The sequence below is a fragment of the Melanostigma gelatinosum genome (genome assembly GCF_949748355.1).
Source record: "Melanostigma gelatinosum genome assembly, chromosome: 8".
In the NCBI taxonomy this organism is placed as follows: domain Eukaryota; kingdom Metazoa; phylum Chordata; class Actinopteri; order Perciformes; family Zoarcidae; genus Melanostigma; species Melanostigma gelatinosum.
The window spans coordinates 16,721,163-16,740,789 of NC_136641.1; the positions used below are offsets into that span (position 1 = coordinate 16,721,163).

Sequence of the window (19,627 nt, forward strand, 5' to 3'; positions counted from 1 at the left end):
TGTTTTTTTGTTTGTGGCCACCTAAAGTCACGTCAACATCTTCCCATCCTCCTGCACAATCTGACCTTGACGTTCCCAGGTGATTTTCCGCAGAGGTGTGTGTGTGTGTGTGTGTGTGTGTGTGTGTGTGTGAGTCAGCTGCTGTGACTGAGTGTGTTTGTGTGTGTGCTGGCTCATGTATGGATTTTTTAATTTGTAGGTATCACAGGTATGATGAGATGTGCTATGAAAAAGAATGAGCCGCTGTCTATACATAGGACTTGCCTGCGGCTATGTGTGCAGGACACAGAGGAAGAGAAGATCGAGAGCACAGGAATGGATGTGGGAGGGGGTTGGAGCAGGATGACAGAGAAGGGAGTAGGGTGGGAGGGAGAGGAGAGGAGGAGGGAGGGTGTGCAGTGAGGGGAATGTGACGCAAGCTACCGGTAATCGTCTCTGCTTGCCGCTGATTGGCCGTGGTGGCTGCCAGTCAGAAGAGCTGGGAGTCAGGCACTGCTAGGAGAGCAGATTATGAAGCGGAGCTCAACCAGCGGCAGTCTCCTTTCATTGTCTCAATGGCTGCACACGCATTCCTCCTCTGCTCCCTCGCCTTGCTGTCCGCTCTCAGCCGGCCTGGGCTCTCCTTCACTGAGGAAGAGTTTCAGACTGGACTCATCTATGAGGAAGTGCCTAAAATCATTGACAGAAGGTAAATCCATCCTCTCTATGTCTGTGTACGGAGGAGGGGTGTAGGGGAGGGGGGGGGGGGGTCGGGGGATATAGGGAGATGGATGCGGGGATGCTGGGATGCTGATGTGTTCTCTTGGGGTCTTTCTTTCTCTCCTGTGCCTCCCTTCCCTTCTCCCCAATGCCACCTTGGTTGTATCACACAGTGCATGCAGGCAGTATTGGTGTATCAGAGAGAGCTGAGCTGCGAGTCTTTGTTTGTCTCAGTTTTGGACACTGCATTAGACGCTGCTTATCGATCACGGATGGGGCTGTTGTCTCTCTATAGTGGCGTTGGTCTGGCAGAAGGGAAGCTAAATAAGGCTGGGGCCCTGGGCCTGCAGGGGAAAGAGAAGGACAGGAGGAGAGAAGAGTGGGAGCAGCACGGAGGGAAGGTAAACAACGATGGGACAGGGAGGAGAGGAGAGGAGAGGATGCATCAGGGATGGTCTATTGGGGTCTGTTTACTGATGCAGTCATTGAGAGAGAGAGAGGGGGAGAGAGAGAGAGAGAGAGAGAGAAGAATGGAATTCTAGCCGACCATGTCTGCATAATGCACATGCAGTCCTGCAGGTCAAATCTGGATAAAATATTCAGAGCTCCAACCTGAGGGCACTCACAACAGTGTCACAGGGACGAGACTGAATCGGCATCAGACAGGGCCTTTGCTAGCACCAGTTCCTGCCTGCTTATAGAGACATCAATGCAATGATACGGTGCCAAAACCACGTAAGGCTCTTGAAACTATGCCATGCATCATTGCTCACACAATCCATAGCGAAAATGCTTCAAAGCCAGAATATGCTGCAGTTTCTGACACAGTGCTCTTCAATCATTGTTCATGACTTGCCTCGTTGTTGCACTTTCAGGATAGTAATACACTTCGGGGAGTGAAAGATTGTTGCTGCCATGCTTTCATTTATTGCACAAGCAATAGTATCTGTACATCTGTTTGCAAGTGTAGGGCACAGATAGCTTTGATTTTGAATTCAACATACAAAGTCTCTCGGGATTGCTCTCATTCCAGCTCAATCTGGTGTTTGTGAAACCCTGACAGATCCCTATCTTAACTTTTCACCGCAGTCTCTCCGACGGAGAACGGCTACATTGATCTCTCCTGGGGTTTCAAGCCTTTCCCCCGGATCAAACTTTGTACATAACTCTCCAACATAACAGTTGCAGTCCCATGGTCACAGCTCTGACACACTCCAAGATACTGTTATACAAGAGCAGCCTTTCATTCCAGAGGCCTCGCAGGGTGCAATCCATAGGTTGGAAATGCAGAAGACAATGTATCGTGAGTTAGAAGCCTCTCGTGCTGATAGACATGGGGCTGCAGACAGATGGGAAAAGAAAATGTTCAGTAAGCTTTATTTTTTTGGTAACTGACATGTGCTGTACTATGAGAAATATCCAACGGGACTATGATTGATAGCCAGAAACATTACAAATTTCTTAAAAATACTTGATGACCCCACTGTATGTTTGTATCTGCCCGAAAAAAACCCCATTTATCATAATACAAATACTTTCTCGGAAAGTATGTTAAAAGAACATTTTAGAAATAATGACGTCCTTCACTTTCCCCGTTTGAAACAAAATAATTGGAGTTCAAGAGGTCATAAAGGATTTGACAAATGTTAACACATTTTTTATATAACGGTGATAATCTCTATGTGGTAGCAACACTTGTAAAATAATCCAAGCCTTATACATTTCTGATGAAAAGTATCCAAAAATGGGTACAGATTAGGGGTCCAAAGACTAAATTGTAATTTTTTAAAATAACTTCTTCACTCATCCGGACTGAGTCTATCAACAGCGCAGGCAACGATAGAGAACGAGAGGTAAACTACTGCAACATGAGATTTTGCAGCTGTAGTTTATAGTTGTTTGCAAACGTAAAAAAGAAATGCTGTTGTAAGCATTTTTTTTATTGCTATGAGGAGAGCAGGAAACTAAATAGATGTCACACAAAGCTAATCACAAATATATACAAGTCACACATTTAAATGACAGTAAAATCCTTGTTCAGTTACCAGTGAAACTGGTCCAGTAAATTTCTCAAACAATTACACAAGCCAATTAGATATGACCCAATTGCTGGAGCCTGCAACAACAGACTCAAATTACATTATGTCATTCTCACTATCGAATGAAAATAGCCCCTGACGCATTTACAAAGACTGAATGGGGTCAGCACAATTAGAACAGATCTGTCCATATTAACTTAAAGTAAAAGATGCTTAAAAGACACAAACTGCACTGCAAGACTTACTCATGCATATTTGCCCGTTTGTTGATCTGCAGTGTAAATTAATACAGTCTCAAGTCTAACTAATATGCGGTTTGTTTGTTTCAAGGTTTATCCGTCGCAGTGTAGAGTTAACATGTGCTTAAGTTTATCTTAAAACTGTTAAACACTGACAGACCGACCCAAATAGAGACACAGATTAGAGGTCAAAGTATGGGATTTCCAGGAGAAGATGGATCAGTGATGAACCCTGAAGGAAGGATTAAAGGGTTCAAACACCACCAGCTAATTTTACACTATTCACTATAGTTAGTGAGAAAAGATCAAGTCAAAGGCGAGTATTCATGAGTAGAAATATGTTTGTGACTCCCCATTTGAATGCAGTCATGATGTTCATGTGTGTCCACACCAGCACTGAGGTATTCGATCTCAGAGGCCTGGGAAGATTTACATAACTCTAGCACTTGACCCGAGGTCAAATTTGAAGCTGCAATCAACGCTAGACTGAAATGGCAGCGCGGCGTTTTGGTAAACTCCTAAAGCTTAATCTGCACTAATAAATGTATTAATAGGCCAGTACCTGCCCTGTGTGGGATAAAGACATGATTCCCTGCTGTATCAGGGACACAACCCCACACACACAACCCCAAACATGGAGTACTTTTTAATGAATGAAATTAGAATATATTTGAAAGATACCACCAAAATATTACTGTCTCTGAGATGAACATAACTTTGCAAAAGTAGTTCACCCTGTAGGCGACATTGTGAAATACTATCATTGCTGGGTATGAAATTTCATGTCGGCATAATATAAGGAAATATGAGCACAAAAACACGTCGCTGCACTCTGATACACTATTGATATACACAATGGTTTTAGGCCTTAGAAGCCCAAATCTAACGGCTAAAGGGCCACCTTTTATTGATAAATACTACCTTTTGTGCTTTTCTAATATTCCGAATGAAAATAGAAGTTTATAACGAGCTAAATCAGCCACACAGAAAATAGCTGACTACTGTACTAAACAAAAGTATTACTCCCCAGCACTGTATCCCTGCTGTAAAGTGTAGAGGCTTTGTTGGGCTGATGCTGGTTTACAGAGCGTCTCAGTGGCTCAGCACCCCATGGTAGCAGAGGAGAAGAGGATTTGTTTACAAGTTTGTGGAGCAGGCACCACACCTTACTGCTCAGCAGCACACAGCAGAGGCACAGATGAGGGCTACATCTACGGGCTTGAATAAGGACGTCCAGTGAACATAATGTATTGACCGAGGTACCGTCAGTGGCGTAAATGATTCTCATTGCTATTAATATTTAAAAGCAAGACACTTACCGGTACTTGTCTAAAATGAACTGCAATCGTAACTAATGATCACATCATAGTGTGGTCAATCTTTTATTGGTAATTGTGACATATGTTAAGTGTATGTGCGTGTTTGTGCACACATATTTAGGGATATATGCAGAGGGAGCGAGGTGAGCCAAGGAGTGGCTCTGGTTTGGCTTTGATTATATAAAGGGCCTGTTCAGCACCCAGGCGCCGTGTGACAGGCTGAGCCAATCACGGGGCCGCAGCAGTCTTGGGTTGCTGACCTCGCGGAAACTGGCACAGGAACAAACGGCTGGGCTTTAGTTAGCACTCACGCTCACACAGACTCCTCTGGCTCCTTCCAGCCAGCTGGGGCCTAGGTGCAGAGGAAGGAGTGCGTATTCACTTGTGTTTGGGATGGGCTGGGGGGGGGCCGGGGGCAGGCATATGCAGCGTGTTTACAATGACACAAACAGTTGTTCATCCCCAACTGTAGCTGCGCAGTGTTTACACAAATTCATAAATATGTAAATCAGATATGGAATTTCGAAGTCTGGGGGGGATTTTTAAATCTTTAGGTTGTCAGAACATTTTTAAGATTTGTACATATAAGTGCAGGTGATGAGTGAGCAGCGTCCAAGTACCTCCCATGCCACTGAGGTTTCAGTCACAACTGCCAGCTGCCAAAGGCATAGTGCTTTGGGCAGCGCTTTCATAGACAAACATGCTTACCCAGCATTCACCTGGGCAAACGTAAATATTTGGATTTACCATATCAGTAAACTGTCATATTGTTACCCATGAAATAGCAGATGCAGAGTGTGCCAGCATGTGCCTACACAGACACAAACACACAGACACAAGCTCACACATATCCCAGGGAGTCTCTAGGTTGAAGAGCTGGTACACAGGAAATGACAGCATAGTACCTCCCTGCTGATCACTTATTCACTCTATAAGTCCATATTTTCTATAGACCCACAGCCCCCATTATCGGTTCCGGACTGAAGCTTAATTCAATTCAGTTTGATTTATTGAGAGAGACCCACATTATTACTCTACAGCTGTGTGATAAGTGACCTGAAACAAAGTCAAAATCAATGCCGAACATGAAAGAGCAATTTGCATCTACACTTTGCATACCATGAGCTTGTCCTGCTGCCAAATTTGATCCTTTGTATCAAGTCTGTTTTTCTTCGACACGCTCTACGTTAAAAGTACATTTTGCGAAGGGAAACCAGTTACTCAACTTTAAGTAAACGACCTGACACTGCTCCATTTCAAATTAGCCCGATTATAATGGTCACGGTCAAAGTTCAAATTGACTGGACGGGTGTACAGCAAGTCACGATTTTGGAAGCCAGTGCAGCTGTTTTAATTAGCAATTGAACTGTCCCGAATACCACAGGCTGTGAACTCATGCCTTAATCTCTTCATCTTGTTCAGGACCTGTGTCTCTCCACATTTGTGCTCCAGTGGACCTGGCCTGTGCTTACCACTAATCCAAATCCATCTGGCATTAAACTACACAATATTGTGCGGGTGGAAACTGCACCACGGGGGTAGATAACTGCTCCAGGCTGCTGGAACTGTCTGACAACCTATACCCAAAATCTGTAACTTCCTGTGCTATCACACACTAATGCCTTTTCATCTGTTAGCTTCTGCCAAAGCCTGCTCACCTTGTTTTGATCTTTAATTACATTTTCATAGACTAATAACTTTAGGGTTTTTTTTTATTTGAGAATGAACTAGACAGATGCATAATCTCTTTAATTAGAAAAAAAGTAGACAACTACCTCTAAGATATTGTGCATTGCATCCATGGATGACTGAGTCTACAATTCGGCCCCTGAGCCAATCAGGGAAAATGTCGTAGAAAAAGATCCATCATCTCCTTGAATCTGGCCAAAATCCAGTCCAACAGTTTTGGATTTTGAGCATGAAAGGCAAGAGAAAGAAAAATAAATGTTGTAAGATACAGAGCCCCATACCCCCTTCACATTATGGAAAGAAGAATATGAGAAAAGCCTGATGATGTTACAAATTGAGATTAAATGCGACTACCTTCACATGTCACACGGCTGTACTCTCTGGCTTGTGGAAGTAGTACAAATAGAGATTTTTGTCTATTTCCTAACCTTTTTCATTAGAAAATCTAGGTTGGAGTTCATGGATCACTGAACTAGAGTACAGTATATGGGGCAGCGCCGCCGCTGTCTGGTTCAGAGAAACAAACAGCTATTGACTAGCTTTTGTGTGTTTGATAAATATTCAGGTCATCCTCAGTCTATCTTATGTCTCCACTATAAAAGCCCCCCCTACAAGATCACAGCGTTACTATTCAACTAAAGATAACAAAGATGAAGATGAAGGTCTTTACACACATTGCCTTTGTTGTGCTGCAATTCCTAAAATGATCTGAAATACTAATGACCAGAGCTGATGAACAAACTGACTGAAGTAATGCCTGGTGACATGACAAAAGGCACACGCTAGTTGTCATGCCCACTCCCACCAGGTTTTAGGGTTTATCTTTTATAAGTGCTGTATGATTGGCTGTTGTGAGGAGATTAGCCCGCCGGATGTTAACTCGGGACAGACTGGGGCAGAACACGGAGAACATTGGGTGGACCATCACAACAAACAAAACTAGCCATGTCAGCGCCGGCCAGTAAGCCCATTGCGGGCGTATGACGTCTTTGATTAGACAGTTAAAAGGATCAGGATTAACTTCTGGTCCATGGCTATACAGAGTTTAGTTGTACTGAGAGGTGCACAGCTATAGGGCAAACATGTGAAGGAAAAGGAAATGATCCCTCCTCTTTGACTTGTGGGTCAGGTCCACATCAAAGATCGGCCATTTAGTAAAAGCAACACACCACACAAAGACACCAAGCAAACCTGTGGAATGATTCTGCAGGCAAAGTCTTGTGTGTTTATACTGAGTGTTCTTATGCTGTGCATTGTGCAGTCCCACGTAATCCTTTATGTATCATACAGAATATCTTGCAAAATGTGTAAAACCTCAGTTAGTTCATCAAATCACAAGTTTGTGTATTTATTTTGTCATTCGGGTCCCTTTCATACATATTCAATACAACAGTAACCTTACACTGTTTATATAGGGCATGTTTAGTGGAAAACTATATTTTGTAAATGGCATGCCATACACAAAACATGTAATATATATAAGTTTACAACATCATTTTTACAACATATAATATTCATAGAGGTGTTTTTTGTATATACAGGCCAGCCTGTAAAGCTGTTTTTGTCCCTGTGTTTGCTGCAGCTGCATCAGTGGACAATAAACTTTCCTGTTCAAGAAAAATGCTAAATAAGCATCTTGTACATTATGGAGCATTATCAAAAAGAAGAAAAACCTTAAACATTTCCCTGCATCTTGTGATCCCCAGACCTCATTGTATCTTCTGTCTTTTCCACAGCAAAGAGAACCCCAAACAAGCAACAAGAATCACATCAAGTAAGTAACAAATCTGGTGTGACACAAGGCCTGATTCAATCAAGCCCGCCATGTTAGTTTTGACGCTGATGTGTTGGATAGATAGTACCGACAAACGCATTTCATTCTTCATGCTGAGGCATCTTTGCTCCAACGGATTGTGAAGTGCGGCTTGTGCGTGATCCATACACCTTAGTGGCAAATCAGATGTGTTATAATTAGGCTCTTTGATAAAATGCAGAAAGAAAAAAAGATGGAGACATTCCTTTATGTTATGTGATTGCAAATCATATGTTTCTGGAACAGCATTTGTAAACACTGAACAATACTACCGCAACTGAGATAAACTGCTGATGAGTCACTGCGATGACGCAAAGCTGCTGGAAATAGATAGGAGTCTGAGCAGTACGCAGGATCTCTCTGTGCTTATGTGTGTGAGTCTGTGGCGTGTGTGACATCGGCTGAACTTTTATGATTATGTTGCAATCTGCATTGCAGCATTGCAATCAGCTTAATGTGTGTACTGATATCATCTTTCATGGTGCAGTAATGTGTGTACGTGTTTTCAGGTCAAGATGGTGGGTACGGCTTAGAAAGTGAAGAGGTTATTTTGACGCCTGAAGATGAAAACCCACTCAGGAGAATACTGCAGGTACACACACTCTCGCCTCTCCCCTCGCTATCTCCACCATCAGCCCGCTATCTTTATCTGCACATGAACACACAGACACACACAGACACACACTGGGATGCACACAAACAAAACAGAGCATACTCACTCAGCCACACTGTTTGACCTTGGATGTGGGCATGGTGTTGGTTAATCATCCGTGCCACCCACACACTTACGACCACTCTAACTGAAAATGCATTGAAACTATTTGCTGTTTCAGCTGATGCATTCACGCACGATATGGATTTACTGATTCCTTTGCAGTAACCTCTTCTGAACTACCAGATTGTAGCTTTTCAAATGTTTTGTTCCATCCCTCACGTTTCCAATTTGTATCCAAATACTTTACAATAAACAAACAAACAAACATAAATATAATCACTTCATAGCCACTGTGACGGCCACTTTACATATCTTGTAAAACAGTGCTGGATTAGTCCAAATGCCCTCCAATGAGATGAGGCCTTTGAGCAAAGAGATTCAAAAGCTAGTGGGGGCTGTTTCTGTCTTCTAACAGCCACCACACTATTATATGCAAATTCAGAAAACTACTGTTTTCTACAGAGAAGGCAACACGGCTCCATCTTCATTTGAGATTCAGTGGGGGTTGGAACATCACAGAATGACAAGCGTAAATTGCCCTTTTTAAAAACATTCCAACATCTGCTTTTCTAGGCTGAATTCCTACTGCCTACTTTCACAAATGTGAGGTCAACTTCCAGCTGCTTCGAAATTATTTTCTCAACAGCTGGTTTTTTTTTGGTTTTCTTGATGCTAGGGCAAACAGGATCAGCAACAACTTTAGGGCACGCACATTTTGCAAGCCACATCCAGCCCCTGAACTGGGGCATAGTTTACGAGTATGTGTCTGAATACAAATCTGATCGTCCAGTAGAGGACAGTCAAAGAACGCAACACTGCTGTTGCCCGTGCTGCCGGTTGCCAGTTTACTACAGTTTATTTATTTCTTCTGTGCTCAATTCCACTCTTCATATGTTTGCAGCCTTTTAACTGGCATCAGCCAGGGATGTCTCACAGTAAGAGGAAGCTGCTCCAGTCTCTGATGGGGCCTTATGGCCCACTGAGCGTGTCTTACAATGGGAAGACCTGCATTCTGTTCAAGGCAAAGCGCCTGGCAATCCGCTACAGGAACCATACCTTTATTGACCTGACTGAGAGGGTCTTCAACACCAACTTACCCGTGGACACTAAAAGCTCCATCTGCACCAAGGATAAAGCTACGTAAGTCTGTGGACAGACGGGGTCAGAAGTAAAACATGTGTTTGAGGAATTAGTTTTGGTTTTTAGTGAATTGTTGCACTATATACTGGACATAATGGACACATATGGTCAAATATAGCAAAAGCTCACATAAGGCATCAGCAAAGCTGTGATACTACTTTAATTCAATATACTTTATTTGCATAAATGTGACAAGGACAATTACTTACTATTACTATTACATGGAAATAGAAATAGAAGTATCTCAGGAAATGTGTGAATATACTGTATTGAGAAGACAGTAATACGCTCAATATTCATTGTGTGTTGTTACTGTGCAAAATGAGATGTTTTAAAATGTTTGGCTTTGTTTTACCGCAGGCTTTCCTTAAGGTTTGGTGATGTGGAGGACTTGCGAGGTCTAGTAATCAGGTAAAATGCACATGCTTATTTCAAATATTTTCACTGGCCAACATGTTATCTAAAACGAATGAATCACACTGACCCATTATTGTAAGTGCATACTGTGGACTGTGCATGCGACTAACTGCATTGTTTCTTCCTGCCAGGCTTCAAATGTCAAACACTTTTTATGAAGCAGCTGGTCAAAACTGGTTCACACTCGACAGTGTTCACATCCACTACAACTGGACCCAGGAGGCCACGTTTAACGCCAGCGAGGTCTATGCTCCGGCCACTTCATCCTACCATTGCCAGCACGTCAGCAGCCTGCACAAATACGACACCCTGCTAGTGCCCAGCTCCCACACTGACACATCCGCTAACTGGCACATCACTTTCACTGATTTCCAGGTACACTGTCGCACAAGGGGCACAACCTTTGCTGTGCTAGTTTTGTCTCCATGTTTACTGTTGTATCATAGTCTTTCCCCCCTGTTTCCTACTTGTGAGCATGTGTCTGTATGTTTGTGTTCCGCCTGTTTGGCTGTCAGTCCGTGGTCAGTTCGTTTACCGTCTGTTTGGCAGTTTGTCAATCTGTCTGTTTAGCCATCTGCTAGGCGGTCTCAACCTGTCCATCTGCCCAGTGTCTCTGTGCCTGGTCAGCCAAGTAAGAACCAGTTATCCTCTTTACTTTAGCCTAATCTCATCTTTCCGCCTTCTCTCTGCGCTTTTCCAGATCCAGGCCTTCAATGTGCAGTCAGACAAGTTTGCGTCGGCAAGTGACTGTGCCACTTTCCTGACACCCGCCATCCTGATGGGCTTGGTGACGTCTCTGATCCTGCTCCTCGTCTTAGCCTATGCCTTGCATATGGTGGTACACCTCAAGCACATCGACCGCTACGAGGAGCACAAAGCCACCGTCTACTTTCCCCGTAGTCCAGAAGCCGAGTTGCCAGACAAGAACAGCCTGTGAAGGAAAAAGGAGAGCTGGAGAATGACAGGAGCGAGGGAAAGCTGAGAAGAGAGGCAGAGGGGGAGTCCAAGTGAATACAAGAGTGAAAAAGTATCCTCCACAGAATATTTGTTCAACAAAATGACAACTTTGCCTGTTCATATGAAAACCTTGTACATCTTAACTACTTTAAGTAAATGCAGACCGTGGTTGGATACTTTTTCTTCTTTTCTCTTTGACCTGCATCTTGGCATCCAGATTTTGAATAAGGCCTTTGGATGTTCCAGCCTCTCCCTTAGAGATGGTTGAACCTGATGTCAAAGGTCAAGGACAGTCCATGGGCCCTGAGGGGCAAGAGCATATACAGGCCTTTACCCCAGTCAGCCATTAAAACCACAAAAGGCTAGCAACTGTAGCTAATACAGCTAACATCAGATGCTCATTGTAAGTATGTATTATATGGCTCACAAGTGTCATATTACAAGCTTCCATCACACACATTGTCTTTCCAGCTTTCATTACAGTGTACTTTGTCTGATACCGCTGCAAGAATTATATACTTCAAACAGTCAGTTTTATAGCTGAAATAGCCGTATTAGCTGCATGCCATAAAAGGCTGGTCTAGCTGGGCTAGCACAGTGTTTCCTAATAATAAGGATTACAGAGAGTCTTGCATGGGTTGCGGCTTAAAATAATCAAATATGGCACAAAGTAGAAGGAGCTTGAAAAGCTTTTGAGTGAAAGCGAAGAGAAATATCGGGAACCACTGGTCTAGCATCTGGCTGGAGGGAATGGACCAGCAACACTGGTCCTTCAGAGCCTCTGGAGTCTCTCACCCCACCCCTGAACAAAGACTGCTGCTTGGGACTTAACTGTGAAATTGCATTTTACAGACCACAGGCCAGATTGGGGGGGGGGTTGGGGGTTGGGGGTCATACAAACTAGCACAACATTGGTTAGCTGCGAAAGCGCTAACAAAAAACTATCAAAGACTATACAAGGAACTATGCTGCACAAGACTGCCCTTCTGAGGGCATGGCAGGAAAGCGGGTCTTGGGATGACTTGACTCTCTGGGAGTCAAGCGTTTGGACAAGGGAGGCCACGGGTCCTCCATCCACACCACTGGGTTTGACTGCCAAAGTGAAGCTGCAAAGGAGTTGCCATGAAATATGGTGAGAGACGGAGGGAGACAATGTGAAAATAAAAGCTAACCGTTACAGCTATGTACAAAACAAAAACACATACATGTACAGAAGTGTCACTCTGCGGAGGTCTTTTTTTTATATACAATGTAATCATGAAATACTATTAGGTACAGGATGACTATGCTAATCCTCATAACCAAAAGGATATACAAAGCTGTAGATACATTAAGATCTCTATACGATCATATCTTCAAATATTGCACAACTAATAAAAATAGGTACAAGTAAGACATTGTGCTCTATGAAGATTGGTAAAAGTATCAATGCATATGATTTTTTCTACAAAGTATAAACACATTACACTGTCTGTCTATTTGTTTTAAGCTGGGCCAGACAATGCAAGATCCAGTTTCATCTAACTGTAAATTACAGTACGAATTCCTACCATAGAAGGACGATACTATGGAATGCCGTCCACCCACCAGGACTTATAGATGCCATTATTATGCCAGAAGTCACACTACAGCAGTAACAGCATCAGTAAGTCATTACTACAGATTAAAAAAAAACACTCCGCATGACAGTAAATAGATATCTTAACATTCGATATGGCAATTCTGTCAATCTGTAGCAGTGTGAAATGTGTTCTTTGGTCATAAATGTATCCTACAAACTATGGTATGAGCGCAGGCGGTTTGTCCAAGGACCAACTGATGTAGATTGAACAATAAATGGTATTCAGAGGAAAGGTGTGCCGCGTGTAAATGTTAAATTGTGTTTTACTGCATACAGGATCACACAAATCACATATTCTGCTGAGGTTTTTCTTTTGGTGATGAAACTGATCTAAATTGCATGATGTAGGCCGATTTCAAAATGTTAATAATGTTGTTAATTGTTACTTAACCCACAGCTCTCCAACCCAGTGTCCAGGTCTTATGCTAGTTCTGTCTCCCCTCCTGAGTGCCATCTGCTCGCTCCTCTCACATTCTCTCTGACCTAGAATGTCAGTCCAGCTTACCTGCAGCACCAGTCCAATCAAACACTTTCATGCATACTTCATAGGCAAAAGCCATAATGTAATCTCATATTCAGAGCCACAATGTCATCTTCTGCTGGTCATAATGCTGTCATAGAATCCATGGCCCATATACACGGTTTTAACGGTGTTTTATTTGCACATTGATATTTCAAAAAGTTAAATTACTCACATTACCCAAATAAAGTGTCATACAGGACGTGACATATAGCCAAAGAGTTGCCGATAACGAGCCTACTGATGTTTTTGATTCTGCAGTTATGTTATCTTGAACAATCAGCCACTGAAAGCTTTACAGCTACTTGTTATTTCGATATTCCTGGGGTCGGTTTGTTTGCTGCCTTTGGATTCGGGGTTTACGTCAGTTTCTTCTTTCGACGTTCGGTCCACAGGGGGTGCAGGAAGTGTGTGAGGACGGTAACAAATAATACGCTTACAGGTAAGTTAACCTGTTGTGTCCTCTCAGCTGCTGGTGTCAAAAGTGTAATGATGTGTGTGAACACCGCGGCATAACTGTGAGAACAAGGCACTGCTTTCTCAACACCCGTCATTCAACCCCATACGCGTCCTCTATGTGAACCAAAGGGACATGTTTTTTGGTTGTATCTTGAGAATTATTTCCGTGAACTCTTAGCTAGGCCTACAATTAACGATAGAATAACATGCCTAACCCCAACAACCACCTGTGCAATGCCTGGTCATAAATAAAACCCCCTCACAGAATCGTACAGCTCACACAAGCTGTTGAGAGCTTCGATAGTTCTCTGGGCCTAGATTTCCCTACATCCACAACATTGCCTGTAGTGTATGCTGTGTCCAGGTGGTCAGCTGTGTTGTTGTTGTCTATGCATTGTAATAAGGAGCAACATAGTTGTTTGGTGTCTTTGCCGAAGTGGTGTTTTTGAATATCCTGCATATTCATGGAGATGAGGTAATTAGTGTCTGATGGATTGTGTACAGGTGGCTTGTGGAGTGTACAATATGAAAAGTGCTCTGCTAAATACTTTTGTACCTGTGGTATTTTGGTCAGGGGATTAACTAAATTAGTTTGATCCTTTTAGAGACCTTGAGAATCAATACTGCATTTCAGTTGGTCAGTGCAGTAGTTATTGGGATGCTGTGAACCAAAGTACTGCACAGCCAGACAACAAATAGTCCTGAGGCCCATTGGCCAATGGGCCAATCAATGAGACGATAAGGAACACAAGTCAATTGCAGAGCTTTAGCTGCATAAAACATGTGAACAGTACTTCTGAAACATAGAACCCCAGAATTGAAATTTAGAAAACAAATCTTTGTGAGTAAAGCTGATTCCTATTGTATTACATATTAAAATAATATTTTTGTTTTGTTGCCAGATTGTATGCTTAACTTCATAGAACGCAAACACAAATAGGCCTATGGTCATTATCCGAGGGTAACTTATTTGATGATGTCCAGTGATCATTTAGGCTGTTACGGTTACACAGATGTGCCGTAGCAGCAATGAACAACATCCTGTATTACACGGAATGGCCATTGCTCACATGTAGTCAAATATGGGGCCCGGTGCGTTTATAGTGTTTTTTCGTGTGTTGTAATTTACCAGAATTTTCAACTGATCAAGATTTTCCGATAAACAACACATTTCATTAAAAGCTGCAATAAAAAGCAAGTTTTTGTCAGTTGTCCAATCAATCATTTCTGGGTCCATGAGATGTAGTACCGTACTTAAGCCATACAGTAAAAGAGGGGCCTGCTGTGTATTTTTCTAAATATTGCGTGGAAGCTAATTGACAAAGGTTTGTGAATCTAAAGCCAAGTCCTTAACTTTTTGTCCAGATAGATTTGTGCTAAATTCTCAGACACAACTGAAGAGTCTAACTTAATGATGACGAATCAACATTTGGTTTGTTTCTCAACCAGTCAAGGTTAAACATGTAGCCTGATCTGTTTTGCTCTAAATGTGCCTCAGATTGATATGTTAGCCTCACATCTTAGAACATGTAACTTCATACAACACGCTATAGATGGCAGTGTTTGCATGTGTCACACTCACTGTTTGCCACCTCTGGATACATCGTATGCCACATAAATGAACTATGGTGCATTACTTGATGATTTGCTCTTACTGTGACCAATTATGAGAGCGAGAGTAAAGACAGAATTCAAATGTTTCTTATTTGCTGCAGAGCTGATCAGCACCAATTACTTGACTAAAGCTCCATATCTAGTTGAAGCACTTTGCTACCGTGACAACATCATAAAATGTTATGTACTATCGTGGGTATTTATTTTAGACTTTTTGATCCCTGATTTGAATGTTTTCCAGGTTTTTGCCTCACGAGATGAGAGGCAATTGTTAATCTAGGGAATTGTCAAATAATCAATTTCCTCGTGTTTGTCAGAACAGCTTCAATGACAAAGTGATGAATAAATCTGTGAGATACAAGCTCTGCTTTCATGTTCCCTCTTTAATCCTTAATGTTTTTGTGTAAATTGAATTTGCCAGGCTGAACACACACGTGCCGTCCTCTTTGTTTACCTTTTGTTACGTCTCCGGCTTCCACGCTTCAACTGATCACCCCGTGTTTAACGTGACATTGCTATGAATTGTGGGTAATTCCCTCAGGCAAAGTCTTCCTAAAGTGTTCGTAAAGGGCTCAAAATGTCTGCGAGGGAGCCCTCAAACACTCGACGATGTGACAGTGGGACGGCCGCTAAACCCTCACGGACTTTGCGGGAACGCGCATCAGAGTCCGTGAGTGTGGAGATTGGGATTGGGCCTGGGACATGAACAAAAAGAAGAGTCATGTTTCGTGTTTGTTGCTAATCTCTCCCTGTGCAGAACTCCGGAGCGAGGATCCTCAGAGTACTCCAAGCTGGGGATTCTGACTTTGTGGCCGCAGCCTGTGCACAGACAGATAGGTCTGCCTGTTTTATATGTAAAGCTGCCAGCCAGAAAGCACAAGGCCCACAGGGTACTCCGCACAACTCCTTTGTTGCAGCCAAACGGTGGCAATCCACTGTTTAAGCTGCTTTGCATTCTGGGAGCACAAGAGATGGAAAGGATACTAAGGATGGCATGTGGGTAAAGTTGGACCCTTTTTTAGGAATCTGCGTTCATATGCCTTTTTACAGGATGGGGCCTGGATGGCAGCGTCCTAGTAAAAATGACGCTGACAGACTAGACTACGCTCTCCCCCTTCCTCAGTTCATTCTTCAACCTTTTTAGTTCTCATTTTTTTAATTTCTTGTTTGGTGTGTCCACTGTGGTAAATAGTTCGAGATAATATTGCTCAGCCCTTCAGTGCCAGGGATTATCCTGCACTGTCAATCATTGATTGGCCCAATGGGGCACTTTGAAGTGCGTTAGCACTCGGTGAGTTGACTATTAATTGAACATCACAGTTAAGCCAATCACAAAGCTCCTCTTCCTCTATCAGCACAGCCGCAGTGAGTGGCCTCATTTGAGCCTCTTGGGCATGTTATCGTTGCAAATTAGTTTGTTATCAACAAGACAGCCTAGGCTATGGGGCGTAAACAAATAAACAGCCCAAGGGTGGATCAGAGGAGTTTCCCTCTATGCTGCTCTACATAAGTTCAGTCATTTTGTTTAGCGATGTGCTGGCTTGTTTTATGAATACGTGTACTTTGTTTTGGTTCTTGGATATTGAGTGCTGTAGCGATAAGTATTTGCTGAAAATGTAGCACATTTGTTGGCAAACCAATACAGAGAAAGCAGACGGTAAGAAGGAGGTGGGCTATCTGCTCAGTCTCACTGTAATTTCCTGTAACATGCGGCAGTTCAGCCTTTGAAGAATGATTTGGAAATATACATTTTAATAAAGTGCACTGAGGCACGGCCGACAAGACACAAAACAAATAAGATAAAAAGGAGATTGCCTATCTGAAATGAGCTGATGATGGGAGGGAGGGGGAAATACAGGAGAGACAGAAAATAATAGGGGTAAGGAGAGGACTTGTAACAGCAAGGTGTTTTTTCTTTAATTGAAGTGGAGAATGTGAAATGGAATGACATGCTTTGGGCAAATCAACCGTGAACATGTTGTGAATGCAGAGCACTTTAACACCATTTATAATCTGCTACACAAAATAATGCAAATATCACAGACGACTTCGCCGGCTGCCTGTTATTTCTCCACATAATGAAGCCACCTCTCCCATCAAGTCTTTTCTTTCAGGCAATCGGGCAGCTGCTTGAGTCAAGAAAATTGGCAAGTTTTACTCCCAAATACAAAAGTCAGACTATCAACACAGTTTGTGCACTGGGTTTTTCTTTTCATACTTTGTTGTAGAGAGGTGAAGACCTGCCCCTTTTGGTTGATCTTACAGTATTATGGAAAAAATATGTACAGAAGTCAACGGCAAAGAGAAATATTTTTTTAACCTGTTTGATTTGTGCCATGAATTACACACATGATGTTTGTCAATTTAAAAGATAATCAAGAAAGTTGCAATTTGCCATCAATTTTTTAATAATATTTAGTTTTGTGTGAAACCGATCTGTGAACAACATCTCTTGTCTCGCTCAATGTACGTCAGCAACGGCAACATGGCCGATACCGTGGCTAGCTAGCTAGCTAGCTAGCAAACTAAGCCGTCCACGTTCCACACACAAATGCACCGTGATCTTACTGTATGTGTTTAGCCAGAGACTCTTTTTGTTTGTGTGAGTACAACCCCGGTACGAACCACACAGCAGTCGTAGCTTCGGCGAGAGACATCACTTCAGCGACTTTGATTTTTAATTACATATTTTAAGTCTTATACAAATATTCTACGACAAATTGGGACTTTTCTGACTTGTAAAATGATCGTTTAAATTTGACAAACATCATATGAGTAATTCATGGCAATTCAAAAGGGGTCTTTGCCGTTGACGACCTCATATATATTTTTTCTGATAATAAGATCGTGTGGTGGTCAACTGGAAGGGGCGGGACTTTTCCTCTCTGTTGCTGTGCACATCCACCAGCTCTCCTTTGCCCCTCTCCGTCCTCTCTTTCTCACTCATCTCTTGTTTCCATAGTCTCTCTTTTCCACCCTTCTATTTTTAGGTGGAGTGGCTTTAATTATGCATGTTGTCGTAGTGCTTTCAGTATTACTGTCATTTAAGATATGTGTGTGTGTGTGTGTGTGTGCGCGTGTATTTCTCGCATAATCCGTGCTTTCTGTTTGTTTACCCACTGCATCTGAACACAACCCGAGTGTTGGGACCATGTAAAGTGTGGGCTATGAGATGCTTTGGCCTTCAGGAGACTGGCAGTGCAGACATGACATGCTTAGAAAAAGGGAAGAGGAGACAGACTGGATGGATGATCATGCATGTGTACAGGCATACATACACATATCCTGTTGTAGTTGTCAAACAATTGTTATACTGTAAAATTGACTGAATGGGCATCAGCTTCTATAAATGATTTAGTCATTGATTCCTAACTGCACCTTTTAATGACAAGAAAAACCGAGGAGAGGTGTGACAAAAAAATAAATAAAGAATTCAACGTGGTTATCAGTGTGCACCGTGAGATAGAAGCATCCCTGGCTCTTGCATTTCCTCACAAATCAGAAGTGTGACGAGCCATGCTGGTTTGTCACCAGGATGACACTGATTTCCACCAAGACACACTCTAAACACCAGATTATATGTCCCGACAAATCTTCCTCTTTCTCTACCTCTGTCATACCATGCTCCAGTTGCTTTCAATTGAACGGCCTGTCTTCCTGTAGCACCTTCTTATTTCTCTCATTTATGCTTCAGCCTTTTGAAAGACCTCCTGTCTCTTTCGTGCGTCTTCCTTTCACCTGTGTTTTGCGACTCCATCCGTTACATCCACCCTCTTTCTCTTCTGCTTCTTACAGCTCCTCTACGACCATCTCTGTCCCTCCTCACCCTGACACTTCATTGTTTTGATATATGACCTACTTACTTGACTGATTGAGGTTCTTGTATAGTTTGGTGGTGGGGAACTGTCTCTGCGTCGCCTCTATGATGTACGTGAAAGTCATGGTCAGTGTGCTTGTTTTGCCAAACATCCTCTTCCTCTGCTCTGCATGGTTCACAGGCACAATTACCCTCTCATCACAAGAAAATGAGGATAGAATCACACAGATTATACCAATTCTTAACAAAAGAATATGCCAGTATTTGGCTCATGGTGTTCTTTGTCAACTACTGTACGGTGCAGTAATTTGTCCCTCATAAATGGCCCAATGTTCTGATTCTTATCTCTGAGAAAAGGAAATGACTGGTGTATAATTGCTTTTAAACACAATTATGTTCACTAATATGCGTCGCATTCTCTCGATTCTTTTCAATGACAAGTTAATCTTTGGTGTCCTTTTAAGAAAGCCTGATGCACTCATTTCACTCTCTTCTCCTCCTGCTTTTCACAGGATGTCTCCCTCTCTTCATTTCCTACTCTTTTCTTTTGCTGAACAAGCGGTTTCTTT

The 19,627-nt window shown here is 42.6% G+C and overlaps 1 protein-coding gene across 1 annotated transcript; it reads left to right on the forward strand.

Moving 5' to 3' along the window:
- Positions 1-554: 554 nt before the first annotated feature.
- On the forward strand, positions 555-11,267 carry LOC306780692 (V-type proton ATPase subunit S1-like; the record flags this gene model as incomplete). Its single annotated transcript, XM_079273128.1, has 7 exons — positions 555-688; positions 7,722-7,759; positions 8,308-8,390; positions 9,415-9,653; positions 10,014-10,064; positions 10,202-10,445; positions 10,771-11,267. The coding sequence occupies 7 exons, from the start codon at positions 555-557 to the stop codon at positions 11,005-11,007; spliced, it is 1,026 nt and encodes a 341-aa protein (XP_079129254.1). The 3' UTR covers positions 11,008-11,267.
- Positions 11,268-19,627: the final 8,360 nt, after the last annotated feature.